The sequence below is a fragment of the Bos indicus x Bos taurus genome, chromosome 26, assembly GCF_003369695.1.
Source record: "Bos indicus x Bos taurus breed Angus x Brahman F1 hybrid chromosome 26, Bos_hybrid_MaternalHap_v2.0, whole genome shotgun sequence".
In the NCBI taxonomy this organism is placed as follows: Eukaryota; Metazoa; Chordata; class Mammalia; order Artiodactyla; family Bovidae; genus Bos; species Bos indicus x Bos taurus.
The window spans coordinates 31132175-31155150 of NC_040101.1; the positions used below are offsets into that span (position 1 = coordinate 31132175).

At 43.5% G+C, this 22976-nt stretch overlaps 1 protein-coding gene across 4 annotated transcripts in view; it reads right to left on the bottom strand.

Annotated features, from left to right (window-relative positions):
- Positions 1-9001, bottom strand: part of CNNM1 (cyclin and CBS domain divalent metal cation transport mediator 1) — a 73056-nt gene extending 64055 nt beyond the window's left edge. For 2 of the 4 annotated variants that reach the window (XM_027529005.1, XM_027529003.1), the window contains exon 1: positions 6427-8996. In XM_027529005.1, coding sequence (XP_027384806.1) covers positions 6427-7990 — 1564 coding nt within the window. In that variant the 5' untranslated portion in view covers positions 7991-8996. Of the gene's footprint in view, positions 1-6426 lie in introns of all 4 variants that reach the window. The other 2 variants (XM_027529006.1, XM_027529007.1) reach the window with 2 other exon arrangements.
- Positions 9002-22976: the final 13975 nt, after the last annotated feature.

The window sequence follows — 22976 nt, forward strand, 5'->3', positions numbered from 1 at the left end:
CATGTTGAGGTTTGATAGAAAACAAAATTCTGTAAAGCAATTATCCTTCAATAAAAAAATAGAGTAAAAAATAATCCTATTATTATCCTTATTTTACAGCTAATGAAGCAAAGAGTTAAATAAATTGCCCAAGGCCAGGATGCAACCCAGTGGGGTTTGGTACCAAAGCTTATGCTCTTAATTCCTATCTCATTTGTTTAATTTCTGTCTCCTGTATTAGTATGAAAGCTCCATTCAGACAGGGTCCCTGTTGGTAGTATTCTCCACTGTGCCCACACAATATTATTTATTGAATAAAATTAAAGAATAACCTAAGCGGAATAAATAGTGGACTAAGTTATGCATAGGTATTCAATAAAAGAAATATGCAATATTAGCAAACTTTTTTGCAGACTTTGTTCAAATATGGGGCTGACTTTGGAGATTATTATGGACTGAATGCTTGTGTCCTTTCCCCTCTCCAAATTGACATGTTGAAGCCCCAACCCCCAGTGGGCCTCTAAGGTTCAATGAGGTCAGAAGGGTGAGGTCCTAATCCAAAAGGATGGGTAATTTCATGAGAAGAAGAGAGACCGGGGCTGTTTCTCTGTCTCCCTGTGCGTGTGCACTAAGTAAAGGCCACGTGAGGACACAGTGAGAAGGTAGCTGTCGGCAAGCCAGGAAGACAGCTCTTATCAGAGACCAAATCAGCTGGAACCTTGATCTTGAACTTCTCGCCTCCAGAAAAGTGAGAAAATAAATTTCTGTTGTTTAAGCCATTCAATTTGACATCTGTTGTGGCAGCCTGAAATCACTGTGGCAGACAGTGATTAATAGGATGAGGGTGGGGGGAAGGAGAGAATTTCTAGCCTGGTAGCCTGTGGGCACAGTGGTGCCACTAACTGGGGTAGAGAACCCGGGAAGAGGAAAGATTGGTCACGGTCAATGGAACAACACTAATTATTCTGTACTTAAAGTTCACCTCACTCAAACACAGAAATAAAATTGAAATCAGCCATTTAAGATCATTTATTCAATAAATATTTATTCAAGCTCTTGCCATGATGGCCAGGACTTTCCTGGTGGCTCAGCAGTAAAGAATTTGCCTGCCAACGCAGGAGATGTGGGTTCGATCTCTGGGTTGGGAAGATCCCCTGAAGAAGGAAATGGCAATCCACTCCAGTATTCTTGCCTGAGAATTCCATGGACAGAGGAGCCTAGCTGGCTATAGTCCATGGGGTCATACAGAATCAGATACGACTTAGTGACTAAAGAAGAAGTCATGAGGGCCACTGTGATTGTTCTGAGTACATAGAGTAAGTAAGATTCATTCTCTGCCCTCAAGGAATTCACAGTCTAGTGGGGAGAAATATTGTTCCTTTTTGTAAAGCTAGCATGCTTGCTTTCCTTTCCTCTATGTCTAAAGACTTGGAACTCCTAAGAAATATATAGAGAAAATCTTAAATGGATATGAGCTTTGGAGTTACAAGACCCAGACTTGAATCTGGGCCTTGGAATATACCAACCAGGTGATGATCTTAGGCAGAGCAAGTAACTCTTCTGATTCTTATGGTCCTCACCTACAGAGTTGTTTTACAGATAAGAGAGGTAGAAATTTTTTGTAAAATGCATATTAGCAATTAATGTAATTATAAAAAGCTACATTTCCAACCTGCAGAAACAGGAGGTGAATCAGTCACGGGCAGCAAGTCTGAATTGAAAGACCAGCTTTGAACTCTTTGGATGGCAGGAGTTTTGGGATGGGAAGTGAAATAAGACATGTGGTGGGGAAAAAATAGGCTTTCCGGTCCTTTGATCTGGTTCAAATCATGATTCAGGCAATTATTAGCTCTGGAAAGTTGAGCAAGTCATGTACTCAGTCTGAGCTCTAGTTTCTTCATCTGTAAAATGGAGTTAATAATTCTTACCCAGGAGGGTTGTTCTGAGTATATAAAGAGCTTGGTGTGGTGCCTAGTAGAGCTGTCGCTCAATTAATGGTAACTGTTGTTCCTATTAAACTGACTGTTTTCCTCTCCTACCTCCTAAGGGATTTGTTTGCTAAGTCACTGCTAAGTCACTTCAGTTGTGTCCGACTCTGTGCAACCCCATAGACAGCAGCCTACCAGGCTTCCCTGTTCCTGGGATTCTCCAGGCAAGAACACTGGAGTGGGTTGCCATTTCCTTCTCCAATGCATGAAAGTGAAAAGTGAAAGTGAAGCCGCTCAGTCGTGTCCGACTCTAGTGACCCCATCGACTGCAGCCTACCAGGCTCCTCCGTCCGTGGGATTTTCTAGGCAAAAGTACTGGAGTGAGGTGCCATTGCCTTCTCCGAAGGGATCTGTTTAGGCAGTTAAATTCCCTGAAGTACAAGGGAGTGAGAGAAATGGAAGGGCTGTTATGACTTGACTAAAATGTTATTTTTAAAGATAAAGAAAGATAGTTCAATTCAGTTTTCCTCTCCTAACCTATGATGGAAACATAATTCTTATAAAAAATTACCACTGTATTATATGGCTTGCAGTCAGAGAACACCTACCTTAATAATTATACCTTATATTTATTCTATTCTAAGTTAATCTACCAATCATTGTTAATAAGCTCCTCATAAGGCAATGATTCTCAAAATTTAATGTACACGTGAGTCTCTTGGGGACTTGCTAAAATGCAGATTTTTATTCAGTGGATTTGGAGTGAGGCATGAAAATCTGCATTTCTAAAAAGGTCCCAGGTGAGGCCCATGATTCTGGTTCATGGACCATACTTTGAGGAAGGAGGGAGGTTCTAAGGGGGCATGGAAATATTTTCCTTGGTGTAACTACCTGCTTCTCTTTGGAGATCTACCTAATTGCAAACTAACCACTTGCTGATAGAACACTACCAGGCCTTTTTAAGACCAGATTTAGAAATTCTGCAACAAGACTCATATCTGATTAATTCTGACTTTTTCGAGCAACCTTCTATGCGCAAGGCACAGTGCAAGGTGCCAGAGATACAGTGGTTAGAAAGGCACAATTTCTGCTTCAGGAGACTGCCTTTATTCTAACACTGTCCTCCCTTGGAGACTGTTACCATTCTTAGGGCAATCTTATTGTCTCCCCTGTTCCCTAGCTCTATATAGATGCCCAGTAAATAATTAATGAAGAAATGAGTTCCCAGGAATTTCATTAAAAATGTTGTCTGGCAGAGAAAGGCAAATGCTGTATGATATCACTTATATGTGGAATCTAAAAAATAAAACAAAGTAGTGACTATAAAAAAAAGAAACAAGGCTTATAGATACGGAGAATAAACTGAGGGTTTATTTCTCCAGTGGGGAGAAAAAAGAGAGAGGGGGTCCCATAGGGGCAGAGGACTAACAGGTACAAACTATTATGTATAAAATAAATAAGCTACAAGGATATATAGTGCAAAACAAGGACTATAGCCAATATTTTACAGTTACTATAAATGGAATGTAATCTCTAAGAATTGTGAATCACTATGTTATATGCCTGAAACTTATATAATATTGTATATCAACTATGCCTCAATAAAAAAAAGTCTTGTCTAGCAGTGCATGACAATGAACACTATCTTGGCTATCACATGTAGAAAGTGAAAGTTGCTCAGTCATGTCTGATTCTTTGAGAGCCCATGGATCCGCCAGGCTCCTCTGTCCATGGAATTCTCCAGGCAAGAATACTAGAGTGGGTTGCCATTTCCCTTCTTCAGGGAATCTTCCTGACCCTGGGATTGAACCCATGTCTCCTGCACTAGCAGGTGGATTCTTTACCATCTGAGTCACCAGGGAAGCCCAATCACATGTAAGAGGTGGTTACATTAAAAAGGGGCTAATAGGGTGAGCCTTAGGGCTTCCCAGTCCATTCTAAAGGAGATCAGTCCTGGGTGTTCTTTGGAAGGACTGAAGCTGAAGCTCCACCTCACGCTCCACCTTTGGCCACCTCACTCGAAGAGATGACTCAATGGAAAAGACTCTGATGCTGGGAGGGATTGGGGGCAGGAGGAGAAGGGGACGACAGAGGATGAAGATGGCTGGATGGCATCACTGACTCGATGCACATGAGTTTGGGTGAACTCCGGGAGTTGGTGATGGACAGGGAGGCCTGGCGTGCTGCAGTTCATGGGGTCGCAAAGAGTCAGACACGACTGAGTGACTGAACTGGACTGAACTAGGGCTTCCCAGGTGGCTCGGTGGTGAAGAATCTCCTTGCCAATTCAAGAGATGAGAGTTCAATTCCTGGGCTGGGAAGATCCCGTGGAGCAAGAAATAGCAACCCACTCCAGTATTCTTGTCTGGAAAATCCTATGCAGGAGCCTGGTGGACTACTGTTGATGGGGTTGTAAAAGAATTGGACACGACTTAGTGACCAAACAACAACAAGGGTGAGCCTTAATCCAATCTGACTGGTGTCCTTATAAGAAGAGATTCACACGCACACAGAGACTCCAGGGATGAGCACACACACACACACCCCGAGCGGCCACTCTGTAAGGGCACAGCAAGAAGGCTGCCATCTGTGAGCCAAGAACAGTGACTTCAGAAGAAATCAAGCTTGAAGACACCTTAATTTTGGACTTTCAGCCTCCAGAACTATGAGATAATAAATTTCTGTTGTTTAAGCCACTCAGTCTATGGTATTTTGTTATGGCAACCCTAGTAAACTAATACAAATTTTCATAACTTTTATGCCCAGAACCAAGACTGTGTTCTGGAGGGTACACAAAATGTCAGAAAAATGCAAAGACTGGATGGATGAACCTCCAAGTGCAGTGGGATTGAGTCATGGAAGGACTGGGGGGAAACAGAAGAGGCTGAGATAGTAGCCCAGATTGGGTTAAAACAGCTGCAATACATGTACATTTCCTTTCCCTTCTCATGATCAACACAAAATGTAGGATTGTTCTGTCTCCAAATCTGAGATCAAAAGTAGCTTTTTTGACTTTTTCCCCCTTCTCAGGTTATGTTTTGATATTCAATACAATTTTACTTGTTTAAAAATATTGTGGCAGGAGGAAGACCACAGATTACTCTCTGAATGCAAATTCTTCATATACAAAGAATACCTGTGCTGATAAAATAGGTAATGAGACTGAATTTTTGACAAACAGAAAAATATATCAAAAACACGCAGTCAAGTGAGATTTCTGCTAGGCACAGGCAGCTACATTTGCAACCAGATTCTAAAGTCAAGGGATTAGTTTTTTGCTTTGCTTTGTTTTCAATAAACATGCCAACTCATATGTATAGATGAATGCCTCTTTCAAAATTCTGGGAGGTTCTACACTTATTCTAACTGTGTTACTGTTTTCAAATCATTTCTTGAATTGCTTTAAGGGTCTGTGAGACGGTCTTCTGAAAGCTCTCAGTGGTGACTCATGAAGGTAGATTTGACTTTCAAAACAACCCAGGGTCCTTCTGGGTCAACTCTGGTTAACTAGGGGGACCAGTCAAACTGTAATGTCAAGCAGATCAGCCCTAAAGCTTCCAGGCTGATTTTTCTGGAGTGAATCATTCTCAACCTCAGAAGACAGTTTCCAAAGGCAAACGCCAGATACATAGTAAATATGTTACAGGCATGACAACAAGGGCAGGGGATGTGACTGCTCTGAAGGAAACTCCATTCATTTGGATATGCAAGTTTTTTAGTGGTTTCTTTTACCAGAATATTTCCTCAGATCTAGATCTACTTTAATTTACTTCATGAGACCAGTTTCCAGAAGTCCAAGGATGTCACTACCTTAGTTAACTTTTAATCTCCAACCTGGGTACTTGGTCTGTGTCCAAGACAGCTGATGGAAAGATCAATATGGGGGAAGAATAGCTAAGATGCCTGGGGCTTGCGCTATGTGATTCAAAGGGCAAAACTAGGACCCAGAAAGAAGCTCTGGAGACATAAATTTCTGCTCCTAGTAAGAAATACATTGTCAGCTGCTGGAGCTGTCCAGCAATGGAGTTTGCTCTGGAATTGGAAATGGCGAACTTCCACCCAGAGTGTAGAGTTCAAGGCAAAGACTACTTGTTACAGGAACCTTTAGAAGTTTCTCCTGCAATGGGGAGCTATGCAGTGTCCCCCAAGGATTAGCCCTGAGTCCTACCTGCACAATACCTGACAATTGGTGGGCCCTGAAAAAATACTGGAATGGAATGAATGAGGCATGCAGTGAATCGTGTGAACCACATAAAGGGGAAGAGGCAGGGACTCAATCAGCCTCAAGGAAGGTAGGGAGAAGTGCAATGAAAAGACCCAGGGAGCCATGAGGTAGGACCTTCCTCGAGTTTTTGGTACCATAGGAGAGAAGCTGCTCTGGGTACCTGAAGCCTCACGTGTTTACGAAAGGTTAGGGTCCCTGGGGGGTCGCACCGAGTCGGGCACGACTGAGCACGCAAGCACTCCAATACTTTTAAAGGGGGGAGGAGTGGAGGGAGGAGATAGACCACATGCTCACCCTTCTTAAATTCCTCCAGCACTGTGTCCAGCCGGGTATCGTTGAAGACGCAGTGCAGGGGCCGGTTGTAGAAGCGGGTGACGGTGAGGAGCGGCGTGCAGTCGTCGGGGTCCACGAAGGCCAAGTCCTTGACAAACAGAATGTCCACAATGTTGTGCCGCTGGTCGCCCTCGTATACGGGGATGCGCGTGTAGCCGCTGCGCAGGATCTCGGAGACTGTCGCGAAATCCAGCACCGCGTCGGAGCGCAGCATGAAGCAGTCCCCGAGGGGGGTCAGCACCTCCTCCACCACTTTGGTGCGCAGCTCCAGGGCGCCCTGGATGATGTTGAGCTCCTCTTTGACCAGGTCGCTGTAAGGGTCCGCGGCTCGCAGCGTCTCCAGCAGCTTCTCCCGCGTGTAGAAAGTGCTGATCTCCTGGCGCAGCGCCCAGTCGAGCAGGCGGCCCAGTGGGTAGCACACGGGGAAGGCGGCCGCCATCAGAAGCCGGGTCAGGCACACGCTGTGCGAGGCGATGGCCAGCCCGTGCCGCGAACACACTGAGTAGGGGCAGATCTCGGCTCCCAGGAACACCGCGCCGGTGCACACGAGTGCCGGCAGCCACGGGAAGTGAATTCCCGCGTCGCCGTAGTCCTCCCCCGTGCCCTCGACCCCTGGCGGCAGCGAGGCGTACAGCCAGCCCGCCAGGGCCGCGTTGGCTCCGGCTTGGCCCAGGAGCAGGGTGCAGAGCAGATGGGTCCCCCTGCCGCGCACGGCCTGCACTCGGCGCGCCTGCTCCTGCTCGGCGGCCGAGCCGCTGTTCCGCAGCACCCGTAACTCCACCGGGTCCAGCGAGAGCAGGCTCAGGCGTAGGCCGCTGAACAGGGCAGACAGGGCGAGCAGCAGGAGTGCTCCAAGCGCCCGCAGCCAAGCGGGGGGCAGCAGGTCCCCGCCGGGGCCGTACAACCGCGGGCGGACGCGCAGCAGGAAGCCGCCGGCGGCGCCGTGGTGGTGCCAGGCGCGCCCGTCCCAGGCGCACAGGGAGAAGAGCTTCCCGCCACCGCCCGCGCCGCCTCGCTCCGCCTCACCCTTGCGGAGTTCCCGCACCCGCACCTGGACTAGGGCTGAGCCCGCCACGCCTCCGGGTCGCAGGGGCCCCAGGACCTCCACGTCCGATGCCCAGTCGCTCTGCTCGCGGCAGCGCTGCGGCCCCGGGGGGCGCGTGGGCACAGCGCTGGGCGCCGCGCCGCTCCCTCCCGGAGGCTCCTCGATAAACACGAGCCGTGGAGCCCAGTCTCCGGTGCTGTTCTCCCCCGGGGAAAAGGTGGGTGCAGGTACCGGCGCCGCGGGCGCCGCGGGCCCGGGCTGGAAATAGACGCGCAGGAGGAAGCTGGTGCCTTCGGCGGCGCGCAGGGTGCCCCCCTCTAGGGACACGCGGCCTCCGGCGGTGTCCTCGGGCCGCAGGCCCAGTAGCCAGGCGGCGGCGGCCGGGGGCCGAGGGGATAGGGAAAAGAAGAGCAGGAGCACAGCGCCCCGGCTGCAGCAGTCCCGGAGCCTGACACCCACCGCTGCAGCGGCCGCCGCCATCCTGCACCCGGCGCGGCTGCACGTGATACTGCAGAAAGCCGAACGAGACCTGGAGGGAGGAGGAGCCGAAGCCGGGAACCCGGCCCCGGGCAGGTCACCACGTGTATGCCCCCCCGCGCGCGTGAACCGGAGGCCGTGGGGGTTCAGACCCAGCCCGGGCCGTGGGTCCCCACGAGAAGCTGGAGATGGTCATGCATCATTGCACTGTGACCCCGACCCACTTGAGTACCCAGAGTCGCAGCCTAGGGAAAGCTGGTCTTGGAGCATGGCCTCCTACTAGAGCATTAGGGCACCCCTGGGCGAACTCCTACCCGGCAGTAATTTCCTGCTGGTCCTTCCACTTCACCATTGGCCAGGGAAATTTCCCAGCATTTCGCCTCTCCTCCTGCCTCTTGCGTTCCCCCTCCTGGTGAAAAGATATTCTGGAGACAAGTCTTGAATCTGTGTGTTTCGTCTCAATTTCAGCTGACCTTTCATGTTTTAAAAATTTACGGATTACGTAGGTTAAATCCTTTTTAAGATCCCAATGTCCATTGATTGGAAATTGTGGAATGAAGCTGTGATTCCACTGTGTGATGGAATACTATGCAGCAGGAAAAATATTGATGTGGCTCCACGTGTTCGTGATATGGAAATACCTCTGAAGTAATAGTTGAAAATATCAAGGTGCAGAACAGTGTGTGTCATATGCTACTGTTTGTATTAAAAATATATAAGTATAAATGTTTATGTACACATATACATATATAAAATAATAGATTTAGTATGCAGAGGATACACAAGAAATTTGTAACAGAGTTCAACTCAGGGGAGCAAGCCTACAATACAATGCCAAAAGCAGGAAATTGGCATTGAAGAGTTTTGTCTCATTTTACTGCATGTATAGATTTATATAATCATTTCTGAATCAAAATGCAGAACTATTCTAGCACCATAAAGAGCTAGGAGCGAGACTTTTTACTGAATTCCTTGTATTGTTTGAATTTACCATGGGCTTGTTACCTTATTTTACTTTTATGCATTTTGAAAACAATTATATAGTAAAATTCATCCCCTGGTGTACTATTCTATGAGTTTTGACATATGTTCATATAATGACCACAATAAATACTAGTGCCATGGGGACTTCCTGGTGGTCCAGTGGCTAAGAATCGGCCTCGTAATGCAGGGGACGTGGGTTCTAAGATCCCACATGCTGCGGAGCAACTAAACCAGCATACTTTAGCTACTGACCTCGTGCACTCTGGAGCCCGCTGGGTGCAACAAAATATCCCACATGATAACAAGTGGCAACTAAGACCAGAGGCAGCCAAATAAATAAATATTTAAGAAAAAAAATAGTGCCATCATCCTCCAACTTTCACTCTTTTTCTTTGTGGTTAACTCTGCCCTCCCCCACCCCACTTCTATTTATCATCTAGCAGCTACTGATCTGATTTGTTATCTCCTTAGCTTTATTTTCCAGAATGTCATATTAATGAAATAATACAGAATATGGCCTTCTGGCTCTAGCTTCCTTTACTTACTTAGCAATATGCAGTTGAGAGTCACACATGTTGCTGTGTTTATCAATAGTTCATTCCTTTTTATAGCTGGGTAGTATTCCATTACATTGCAGAAGGAAATGGCAAACCACTCTAGTATTCTTGCCTGGAGAATCCCATGAACAGAGGAGCCTGGTGGGCTACTGTTCATGGGGTCACAAAGAGTCAGAAATGACTGAGTGACTAACCATATTCTATTACATAGATGTATCACAGTTTATCCATTTACCAGTTAAAAAACATTTGAGTTAGTTCCAGCTTTTGGCAGTTGTGAATAAAGCTGCTACAAATGTTTGTATGCAAATTTTTGTGTGAACATATGTTATCATTTCTCTTGGGTAAATTTGCCACAGGTCTGTATTACCTTTTAAAATATTAAAGTAACAATACTTTGGCATACTACCTTTGGCACCTCTAATTAAAAAAAATCATATATGAAATATTTCATCGAATTTCAAAGATACTGATTGAGAAAGACTTGCAAAAGATGAAGCTCAATATGGTGCAGACTCAAAGTTACCTTCTTTTCATAACAAACTCTTATCATCCAGAGTGGAAATAGCCCCCCTCCTTCCTTGTCTGTGACTACATAGGCCTTAGTGGGCTGCTGCTCACATTCTGGTCTCATAGGCTGCTTTTCACACTCTGCAGGGAGGGAGTGTGAAGCAAAGCTGCCATTGCCTTAAAATACATAGATCCTGTGTGCTACAAGCTGCCTCTTGCATGGACTGCTTAGAGAACTGAAGAAACGTTTAATCTAGAGAAGGAACATTGAAGCATTTATTGGAAATGTAGAGGAAAGGGTGGAGGTGTCAGGCATGTGATTGTTTAAGGCAAAAAAACATATTTTCACTTTTGTCCTCACACTTAGATCTCCCTCCTCTCTCAGCACAAAGTTACCTGTTATCATAAGGGTTCTCTCACCTCTTTTAGGTCACAGGACTTTATCATCATTATAATACCAGCTGACACCTTTAGCAAGCTTTGGAGTTACAAAGGGATTCCATATTTATTATCTCACACACACACACATACATGCACACAGCCTTGTGAAGTAGATGCAATTGTACCCATTTTACAGATCGGGTGAAATGACTGGTAAAACTTGTTTGAATTCTAGGTTGATGCTCCCTCGCTCCATAGGGCTGACATGTGCCAAAATAGAAGCTATCAAACATATTCAATTAGGAATTAAAAAACCTAAATGTCTAATATAAAGTATTACATTCCCATTGAAAATAAAGTTTTAATACAGAAAAGCTTACATAAAAATAAACTATAACCCCACCAAGCAGAGATAAACAGTTAATATTTTGACACATTTCCTTTTTTATTTTCCACATAGATAACTGAGAAGAACACATACATCTATAATTGAATACATATTATGCATACAATTTTAGTCTGCTTCTATCACTTAACATATCAGGAACATTTTCCCTAATGTAATAAAAATTCTTTGATAAGCATATTTTTTTAATATTAACAAGTGTTAGGCTTCAGAAAGTCAATTCACAATTCTGGACCCATTTCTTTATCTGTGAAATGAAAGACAGTTTTAAGGTCCTTATCCTTTCATGAATCAGTGAGTACGGACTAATGTACACCAGGTGAAGATAATCTAAAGAGACTCAGTACTTTTCCTTTTCTGAACAAGAGGTTCTGGAAAAGTACTGGGTTTCCAAAGCTTTACTGTAGCTGAAACGATTCCTGGGGACAGATTCAGGCAGTGTGATTCTAGTAAGGAAGAGCTGCCAAAAACAGTTCTCCAGAATCTGGATGTTGATTATCTTTCTAGCTTACAAAGTGGGCAACTCCTCAGTTCTCAGAGAGATGGAGGAAATGATACTTGCCTTTAACCTCATGACTAAGATATTTCAGAATATATGTATTAAAATGCTTTTATTTGCTTAATTACTTGTTCATTCATTCAATAAATACTTGTTAATATTCAATAATCCTTGCCATGACTGAGTTTAGATTCTCCTAAGAATGACAGATGTGAACCAGAAATTGCTTACCTATCTAATTAGTTAGTTATTCCTATGAAAGAGATGTTCAAAGTGCATGCGAGTATATAACCTAGGCCAAAGAGGAAAGCCTGGGCAGATTATACCCAAAATGAAATAAAATGAAAGAGGAAGAACTTAAACATTAGGAAGAACATGAAACATATATTTTGTATCTTCTTTTTTGTAATACTTTTAAAACTATGACAATGTATTAATAATATCCCTGAGAATGATCGCAAAGAATTGGACATGACTGAGTCACTATAGATGGTGACTGCAGCCATGAAATTAAAAGACACTTACTCCTTGGAAGGAAAGTTATGACCAACCTAGACAGCATATTCAAAGCAGAGACATTACTTTGCCAACAAAAGTCCGTCTAGTCAAGGCTATGGTTTTTCCTGTGGTCATGTATGGATGTGAGAGTTGGACTGTGAAGAAGGCTGAGCGCCGAAGAATTGATGCTTTTGAACTGTGGTGTTGGAGAAGGCTCTTGAGAGTCCCTTGGACTGCAAGGAGATCCAACTAGTCCATTCTGAAGGAGATCAGCCCTGGGATTTCTTTGGAAGGAATGATGCTCAAGCTGAAACTCCAGTACTTTGGCCACCTCATGTGAAGAGTGGACTCATTGGAAAAGACTCTGATGCTGGGAGGGATTGTGGGCAGGAGGAGAAGGGGACGACAGAGGATGAGATGGTTGGATGGCATCACTGACTCGATGGACGTGAGTCTGAGTGAACTCTGGGAGTTGGTGATGGACAGGGAGGCCTGGCGTGCTGAGATTCATGGGGTCGCAAAGAGTCGGACACGACTGAGTGACTGATCTGATCTGATCTGAGTGACTGAACTGAACTGACTGAACTGAAGAATATAATCTGTTGACATTTATCAAGTGCTTACCATGTGCCAAGTACATTATCCCTTTTAATTCTCACAACAGATGAGACAACTTAGGCTCAGATTGGGTAACTTTGCGAAATTCCTGTTGCTGGTGGGTAGTGGTGCTCAGTTGGATACACAGTTTGAGTTCAGAGAGTACAGCTTAAAAAGTTAAGAAAACGGTACCAGTTAACCCTTACTATGTATTAGGCATAAACTAACTCATTTAATTCTCAGAAGAACCTTTGGAAGTAGGTGTTATTATTATTTCCACTTTATATGAGGAAGCTAAACTACAGAGAGATTAAATACCATGTTAGCCAAGATTATACAACCAAGGGCAGATGCCTGCCACTGTACCACACAATTTTACACAATACTCTACTACAGCTACCTGTCATATCTTTGCCCATTTACTTACACCGTCTTACATAGTCACGTATATTTCTACAACTATAGTATTCTGTTTCTTTTCATTCATCATTATAACATGTTTTCCCTCATTAAAACTAATTGTAAACATGTTTTTCCTTTTTCCTCCCCACCTCCAAGTCCATGTGTGCTCAGTCATGTCTGACTCTTTGCGACCCCATGAACTGTAGCCCGCCAGACTCCTCGGTCTGTGGGATTTCCCAGACAAGAATGCTGGAGTGGGCTGCCATTTCCTCCTGCATCCCACCTCTGAATTCTGTTGTTATTGTTGATTATTTGTTGGTTTTACCACAAGCACAGAGGATTGAGTAAATCATCTTTTTCAGTTCATGGGCTTTGTAAAGTCCTCTTCCACGCCATCCTGAAAGTTCTTTGGTGGCTCAGTGGTAAAGAATCTGCTTGCCAATGCAGGAGACATGAGTTCAATCCATGTGTCTGGAAGATGTCTGGAGAAGGAAATGAAAATGCACTCCAGTATTCTTGCCTGGGAAGTCCCATGGAGGAGCCCAGGGGGCTGTAGTCCATGGGGTTGGCAAAGAGCTGGACACGATTTAGCAACTTAACAACAAAAACAACACTACATTCTAATCCCAATCCCATCTCCTCCTGCTTCAGGCAGCCATTCCAACTTTTTTGATGTGTCCTTAAAACAAGTATAAAATATTGTTTGGGGCTTCCTTGGTCATCCAGTGATTGAGAATCCATCTGCTAATGCAGGAGACACGGGTTCAATCCCTGCTCCAGGAAGATCCCACATGCCATGGACAGAGCAACTAAGCCTGTGTGTCACAATGACTAAGCCAGCACTCTAGAGCCCGTGCTTCACAGCAGGAGAAGCCACTGCAGTAAGAAGCCCGTGTACCACAACTAGAGAGTAACCCTTGCTCTTCACAACTAGAGAAAGCCCTTGAGCAACAACGAAGACCCAGTATAGCCGTAACTAAATAAATCTTTTAGAAAATACTGGTTTGTGTGTTTTTTTCTTTTATTGTAATATGGTTCCCATACCATAAAATTCACCCTTTTAGGATATACAATTCTGTGGTTTTTAGCATATTCATAAAGCTGTGCAACCATCATCATTACCTAATTCCAGAATATTTTCAGAAACCTCCCCAAAGAGGCCCTTATTTATTAGATGCTTCTCTCCCCCTCACCCAGCCTTTAGCAACCACTGGTCCACTTTCTGCCTGTGCTTTTAATTTTCATTAGAAGTGCTGTAGAACTTGTTCTGCTTATCACGTTTTCACTCAACACTACATTTGTAAAATCTGTCCATGTTGCTGAATTATGACTGATATGATGGTTCTCAATGCTCTTCCACACTGCATTGCCACAACATTAATTTCATTCTAATGTCCCTTAGAGAGGGACACTTAGATTGCCATCAATTTTTATCTACCACCAACAATGCCACAGTGACATCCTTACCATTGCCTTCTGGATCAGTGGGGGTTTCCTCTGATATGTACCCACTGTGGGACTGTTGGGTCACAGTGTATACATATACTCAGTTTTACTCAGTACAGCCAGATTGCCCTTAACCAGTAATGTCTGAAGTTTTCTGTTTTCCTACATCTTAGCCTACACTTAGTATCATTCACTTTTCAAATCCGGCCAAGCTAATGGGCATGAAGTACTTTTTCATAAAAACAACAACAACAACAAAAACTTGCCTGTCTCTTATTTCTAACAACTTTAAGCATCTCTTTATATATTTGTTAGCCTTTCAGTGTGAAATTGAATGGATTGGGGCTGAAGTTTGAGGCTGGCATTAAAGTACATCTGCTCTTTTCTAGGACATATATTCAACAGTGCTTCATATCTGAAAACACTAACTCACGCTTTACTTGGCTTGAAGCCCTGCACCAACCCAGACAGAAACATGGAGAGGGAGCTCCCTGATAGAGCAGGGGTAAAACAGCCTGGATTTGTTAATATCTATAATAAACAGTTAATTGTGTGCACAGCATTTCTCAGATAGAGGCATTTCTAAGAGTTAATAAGAGAAGCCCCTTTGCAGGGCAAAGAGAGATTTATCCCCCTAAAAATGTCAAGAGCTTTTGAGGGGAATGATTACACAGCCTCTGGGCAGTCAGAGGCTTAACTGATTAGTCAGCTGATCAGTTCATTCAACACCTGAATCAAGTAATACAGTGGCGGGATACCAGCCTGGGTCACAAAGAGTTGGACCCAGGGGCAATAACCTTCAGTCAAACAGAAAAAAATATTATTAATATTGAAGGTATTTCCTTTACTGAGTGGGGATGTGGATTGAAAGCTACTTATATGTGATTGGCTTGATGTTGCTTTCCAGGATAACCTGGTTCTCAGATGGGCAGGAGAGAAAGTAAATCTTATTAAGATAGTCTTTAATGCACTCAAACATTAATTTTTTTCGTAGCTCAATGATTCTCAAATTTTTTATGCATAAAAATCTCTTGGGAGTTGTTTTTTTTTTTTGGACAGGTTCTGGAAGAATAGATCGGAGAAGGCAATGGCACCCCACTCCAGTACTCTTGCCTGGAAAATCCCATGGACGGAGGAGCCTGGTAGACTGAGCGACTTCGACTTCACTTTCACTTTTCACTTTCATGTATTGGAGAAGGAAATGGCAACCCACTCCAGTGTTCTTGCCTGGAGAATCTCAGGGACGGTGGAGCCTGGTGGGCTGCTGTCTGTGGGGTCGCACAGAGTCGGACACGACTGAAGCGACTTAGCAGCAGCAGCAGCAGTAGGCTGCTTGCCTGGAAAATCCCAGGGACGGGGGAGCCTGGTAGGCTGCCGTCTATGGGGTCGCACAGAGTCGGACACGACTGAAGTGACTTAGCAGCAGCAGCAGCAGCAAAATAGATAGGAAACTGTTAACAGTGGTTGCCTCTCTGAAGAGAAACTGGTCGCTGGGAAACAGGGATAGGAGAGACCTTTCCCTTTTGACCTTTTAAATTTTGTACAGTTAATATACATTTTCTATTCAAAAATAATTTACATTTTATTAAAAAATGCACATCCCTATTTTGATTCTGTGAGTCTGGAATAGGACCCAAGAATCTGCATTTTAACAAGCATCTCCTGTGGTTCCAATATAGCTGACTGTTGGTTCACTTTTTGACAAAAGATGATATAAGAGTGGCTTTTATTCTTGTTTGGATTTACACACTCCTGTGAATTTCTAATGAAAACTATGGGCCTTTTCCCTAGAGAACTGCACCTGTACTCAAGGACATAATCATGTGAATATGTGGTGAATACAACTGCAGGCATTTGTGCCATTCCGGTGGCATTATGCCATCCATGTTTCTTATGTCAGGGACCCTGATATAGAGGTTTTGTTCTATATCATGGCAAGGAGTTTTAAGAGAGGGAAATTCATAGAATTGAGAAGAATTTCAAGTGGGGGCATTCATGTGTGCATGGGTGTGTGTGAAAGAAAAGAGCAGAGGCAATTTCTACTTTTGATGACGGGGCTCCTTCTCTATTTCTAGAAGCAGTTCCTAATTAATAAGGGACAGAAGATGGATCCCTCAACAATTCCCTTCTAGCTACATCCTGTCCACAAACATGCTAATGAAATCTGCAGATGACTCCAAAAGAGGATATGCTCCAAACACCAGGAAAGCCAAAGAAATTATAGAAAACATTAGCAATATGGCAAATAGAATGACCCTCAGCTTGGGAAAATTTCAAGTTGAAGTATCTAGGGAAAAGTAATCAGAAAGAAAATTTTTCATGGGGAGGGCAACACCTGGAAAATAGTAATGTCTATAGAAGGCCCAAGGGTGATGCTAAATGGCAAATTAGATACATGTCTGTTGTATAATATTGTGAGAAAAATAAGACACTGACCTCTTGTCACAAAGCAGGGAGATAATGGCTCTTTCTGTTTGGCCCTAGTGAGATAGCACCTGGGATGCTGTGTTTAGTTTTGGACACTTCATTAGTGGAAAATTGTTGATTAGCATTTGGGAATTTGGAGGCAAGAAACAAGAAACAATTAAAAGCATACATTTGAAATGACTCAACCATTCAAAGCCAACAGTAAAGAGAGAAAAAGGAATAAGGAAGCTGCACTTAGATTATGCTGCTGAGAAATCAAAAGTCTCTTCATTTCAAGTTCAGCATAGAACCACTGATTATTGGAGCTGGGAGGGACTTTGGAGATGACTTTTGCTGACCTTTAATTAAATTTCTGGGCAGTGCCAAGATTTTAGCTAGGCAGGTTGCTGTTGAGCTATGGATCCCACAGAGATCTAGAAAGGTTCCTCTTAAAATATAGATCTGATATTATTCTCCTAATTAGAACCCTCCAATGGATTCCACAGCATTTAGCATAAATTCAGCTTTTTATCAGGGCCCAAACTGTTCTACTGAATCTGGCCTTTACCTAAATCTTGACTTGTACTACTCTCCACTGAGCTCACCAATGTTCAGCCACAATGTGCCTTCCTCCTCCACCTCCTGCTGTTTCTAGAACTCTCCAAGATCTTTTCAACCTCAAGGCCTTTGCATTTCCTGTTTATTTCTCCAGTTCCTTGCATTATTGATTCCTTCTCATCTTTCTTCCTTCCATAACCATGTTGTCTAAAGGCTCCATCCCCACTCCATCATCCTGCTTATAGTGTTATCACAATTTGTAATTATTTGCATTTAGTTACTTGTTTGTTATCTTTTTCTTCTATAAGGACGTAGAATGCAGGAGAGTAAGGACCTTTTCTATCTCACCCATTCTTATATGTCCAGTGCCTTGAATGAAGTAGTAGCTAACGTATATTGAGTTCTTATTGTATTTCTGAAACTGTTCAGTGTCTGACATGTATCAGCTCATTTAATCCCCACAACAACCCTATGAAATTAAACTATGATTATCTCCACCTTCCAAATGGGGAAAATGAAGTGCAAAGAAGTTAAGTTAAATTGCCCAAGATTAAACAGAAAGTTCTAGGGACAGGATTTGAATTTTGGCAGTGTGACTTGCTCAGGGTCTGAGAAGTTAATGGAATAGTCAAAGATAGCATCCAATACTTTTGACTGCCTTGTGCTCATCTGCCTGGAAAATTGGCAATGGATTAATTACTTGGATAGTTATACACTATAACCTTTTCCTCTATGAGAAATTCTAGTAAATGAGAATTTGCTTCCATATTTGAGAATGTGTGATCTTGAGTCATTCCTTTTGGGGATAATGAGGAAAAGAGGCAATATAGGAAGAGGGACAGGAACAAAAACAGAAGGTTAAATATATGGTGAAATGAGATTTGAACTTTCTGTGATATGGTCTTGTGAGAGGCAAAGGAAGCTAAGAGGAAGTAAAGCAAGGACATATTTTTCTGGACCATTAGGAAGCAGGGAAGTGAGCTGGGATAAGAATAATTAAGGGCATATGCTTTGGCAGAAATTTAATATGGGCCAAAACAAGACCTATATAACCCCATATTTTAGAGAGACAATTGAGAAATACCTTTTAGCTAGACCAAACAGACTAAACAAAATATGTCAAAGGACTTTTTGCATTGAGCATCCAAGTGCCGCAGTCTCTGTGAAACTGTGAGATCAAGAATGTGGGAGTCAGTGACAACCTGGTGTTACAAAATGAGAAAGGCATGTTTGGATAGAGCCAACAGGGACAACATTTTCTTAATTTTCAGATTATCTGTTACCAAACAAACCAAATTCCGAGCCAGCCAAAAACAAACTGGAAAGTTTTAGCACGCATGGTAATTTTAGCACACAGTGTAATTTCAATTACACTGAAATTATTTGGACATATCACTATTATTTATACAGTTCATGAGGTTCTCACAGCAAGTATACTGGGGTGGTTTGCCATTCCTTCCTACAAGTGGATCACGTTTTGTCAGAACTCTCCACTATGACCTGTCCATCTTGGGTGCCCTTACATGGCATGGCTCATAACTTGAGTGACACAAACTTCTTCACCACAAAAAGGCAGTGATCCGTGAAGGGGATAACTGCCCTGTATTTTGGTCATCTGATGCAAACAGGTGACTCATTGGAAAAGTCCCTGATGTTGGGAAAGTTTGAGGACAGAAGGAGAGAAGGGTGTCAGAGAATGAGATGGCTGGATGGCATCACCGATGCAATGGACATGAACTTGGGCAAACTTCAGGAGATGGTGAGGAACAGGGAGGCCTGGCGTGCTGCAGTCCATGGGGTCACAAAGAGTCAGAAACAACTGGGTGACTGAACAACAATGAACAACAACATCACTATTATTCATAGATGTGAGGTGAATGTCAGGAGAGTTCCAGAAAAATGTCTACTTCTGCTTTATTGACTATTCCAAAGCCTTTGGCTGTGTGGATCACAATAAACTGGAAAATTCTGAAAGAGATGGGAATACCAGACCACCTGATCTGCCTCTTGAGAAACCTGTATGCAGGTCAGGAAGCAACAGTTAGAACTGGGCATGGAACCATGGACTGGTTCCAGATAGAAAAAGGAGTACGTCAAGGCTGTATATTGTCACCCTGCTTATTTAACTTATATGCAGAGTACATCATGAGAAACGCTGGGCTGGATGAAGCACAAGCTGGAATCAAGATTGCCAGGAGAAATATCAATAACCTCAGATATGCAGATGACACCATCCTTATGGCAGAAAGTGAAGAACTAAAGAGCCTCTTGATGAAAGTGAAAGAGGAGAGTGAAAAAGTTGGCTTAAAACTCAACATTCAGAAAACTAAGATCATGGCATCTGGTCCCATCACTTCATGGGAAATAGATGGGGAAACAGTGGAAACAGTGAGACTTTGTTTTTTGGGGCTCCAAAATCACTGCAGATGGTGATTGCAGCCGTGAAATTAAAAGATGCTTACTCCTTGGAAGGAAAGTTATGACCAACCTAGACAGCATATTCAAAAGCAGAGACATTGCCAACAAAGGTCCGTCTAGTCAAGGCTATGGTTTTTCCAGTGGTCATGTATGGATGTTAGAGTTGGACTGTGAAGAAAGTTGAGCATCGAAGAATTGATGCTTTTGAACTGTGGTGTTGGAGAAGACTCTTGAGAGTCCCTTGGACAGCAAAGGGATCCAACCAGTCCATCCTAAAGGAGATCAGTCCTGGGTGTTCATTGGAAGGACTGATGCTGAAGCTGAAACTCCAATATTTTGGCCACCTGATGCGAAGAGCTGACTCATTGGAAAAGACCCTGATGCTGGGAAAGATTGAAGGCAGGAGGAGAAGGGGACGACAGAGGATGAGATGGTTGGATGGCATCACTGATTCAATGGACATGAGTTTAGGTAGGCTCCGGGAGTTGGTGTTGGACAGGGAGGCCTGGCATGCTGTAGCTCATGGGGTTGCAAAGAGTCGGACACGACTGAGTGACTGAACTGAACTGAACTGAGGTGAATGTTAACGTTAACAGCCTTAACAGCTTTATTAGCCTGAATAAAAACATACCTACAAGAGCTTTCATTGGTTCAATCTTGATAACCTTGGATTTTTCAACTCCTTTTTCCCTGACTCTAGTCTTCACAAATCAGAGATTGATATTTTTAAAATTTTATCTTAAAAAAATTATTATATTGAATTATAGTTGATTTACAATGTTGTGTTAATTTCTATGGTACAGCAAAGTGATTCAGTTATACACGCATACTTTCTTTTTCATATTTTTCCCATTATTATTTATCATAGGATATCAAATACCATTCCCTACAGTCATTTTACAGTTCAAAGTGATTTATACCATCATTACAGTATTAGAGTATAATAAATCTCACTCTATGCTTTCTTTTACCTGTTAATTTTAAGCTTTCATGTTTTCTGATTACTTATTAGTGTCTTTTCATTTCAGCTTAAACAAATTCCTTTAGCAACTCTTGTAAGGAAGGTGTAGTGGTGATGAATTGCCTTAGCTTTTGTTTGGGAAGAGATAGGTATTCATAAAACAAATCTGATTACATCAACCCTCTGATTCCAAAGGCTCTCTATTTTTCATATGTGGCTTATCAAAGTCCTTCATGAACTGCCTTCTCTTTGCTTTGTCACCCTGCTTCTCCATGATGATAAGTGGCAGAGCTGGGGTTTGAACTCAGATGATTTACTTCCAGAGCCAATATTCTTAATGGCTTGCTTGCATTGCCCCAGCAGTCGGGCATACTGAATGTCCTTTATTGTCTCCAGGGAGCTATGATTTTTCTTGTCTCTAGGCTTTATGACAAGCAGTTGCTTATGCTTGAAACTTTCTCTGTCCACTCTCTTGGCTTGGAAAAGCCCTTTTTATTATCTTTCATATTTTATCTTTCAAGTTTCTCTAAGCTTTATGAGATTCCCCAAGTCTGGGTTAGAAGCCCTTGTCTTATAGTCCTATAAATGCTTTCTCTTCCTCTGACATGTAACTTATTTGTTGTATTATAAGTTCCAGTTTATTTACCTCTTTAATGAGATTTTTAATTCTGTGATTTTCAGAGGCTGGGCTATTTTATACATCATTACATCCCCAGTGCATATAGGAGGCACTGGTAAGATATCTTGTTGTATAAACGAACAAAAAGATCCTATTCTGCAAGTTTTAGAAACTTAATACTGGGGGTTGAGAAAGGAGTACTGCTGTCATTTTCCTGTTTGGATCTCTTGCTGGGGAGGTTCAAAGCACAACCTAAAAAGAACTCAAAGGCAGTCATGATGCTCAGGAGAGAGAGAGATCTGGGATGAGCGGAATTTGGTGCTGCTTTGCTCCTACGGTTTTCTCTCCGTGGCCTTTCTTTGCGGGTGGACCAGTTTTTTTTGGCTGGGCGGAGCCAGAAGCCCCCTCACAGCCCAGAATATCTCGCGGTGCCTCATCATCGGCGAGAGCAGCGCAGAGCCTCCTCACAGCCAACAACGGTCCTGCGTCGTGTCACTGAAAGTGCAGGAACTTTCCACAGGTCGTCGAACATGCGGTGACTTTCCAACACGTGTTCCGCCTCTGCTTGACTTTCTGGGGCGCCCAGAACATGGAACTGAATCCGAGAAAGCCTGCGGAAGAACGATGGTCCTCTAATTGGCGCCCCCTGAGGGGAAGAAACCCGGTGAGTGAGGAAGACCCCACCGAGCCTTGCGGGCGTTGCTGCAAGCGGCCACCCCACGCTTGACTCGGACCTCACCCTCTGCTCTCCCTTGGGCTGAGAACAAAAGGGAAAGCCGGCGCAGGGGAGCGAAAAAGAGGAACCCGCGAGGCGGGTATTTTTCCCTGTCAGCAGTGGTGAAGAGTCCCACGGTCGGTGGACAGAGGAGGGCATGAACCGACACCCGACCGTAGGCTGAGGGACCCTGAGCTGAGGTCCGAGAGCAGCAAGTGGCGACTCAGAAGACAGGTGAGCAGCACCCTCTTTTGAGGACTCCGAGAGGGACTAATGGAAGAGGGGGTATACCAAGAAAGTATGGACTCCCTGTTAGTGAAGGGGATGGGGACTGAGGGCACAAGATTTGGGGTGTGGCCCTGAGGGGATCAAATTTATACTCACCATTCTGGAAGATCATGGAAAATACTGGTTGTATTTAGACTTAGATGTGATGCAATCGGGTGACCCTTTATGGGACTAAGTGGATAGAACTCAGCTGAAGAAACAACTTGTAAAACGTTAGTATAAAATCACCTTAGAAGTAACTCCAAGTACTGTCTGCGAATCTCCAAGCGTATTTGCTTAGCCGGAGTCCAGAGATGTAGCTGTATTTATTTTTTGCTCCTCTTCATTCTGTTTTGTCCTCCATCCTGTCTTCCTGCCCTCGATTTTCACTCCTCTCCTTGCTTCATCTCCTCCTCCTCACTACCTCCTTCCTTCCATCAAACCAGGAGTTCTTAACCTTAGAATTCTGGGGGTCCTGTGAACTATTGTGGAAAGAAAATCACATTTGTTTAACATATAAATAGAATATTTAATCTTTATCAATTATGAAAGTGATTGTAACCACAGGAATATTAGCAGTACCTAGACTGTCATCAATAGAAATCAAGTGATATTAACAGTGCCTGTACCTTTATCACAAATCACAGATGTCATTCATTTTGTGGTATGTAGAAATATTTTTGCTCACTACTATAAAACTGAGTTATTTGACTTGCCACCTTATCTTTTATTCAATACATTGACACTGAAACATATTTAATGTTT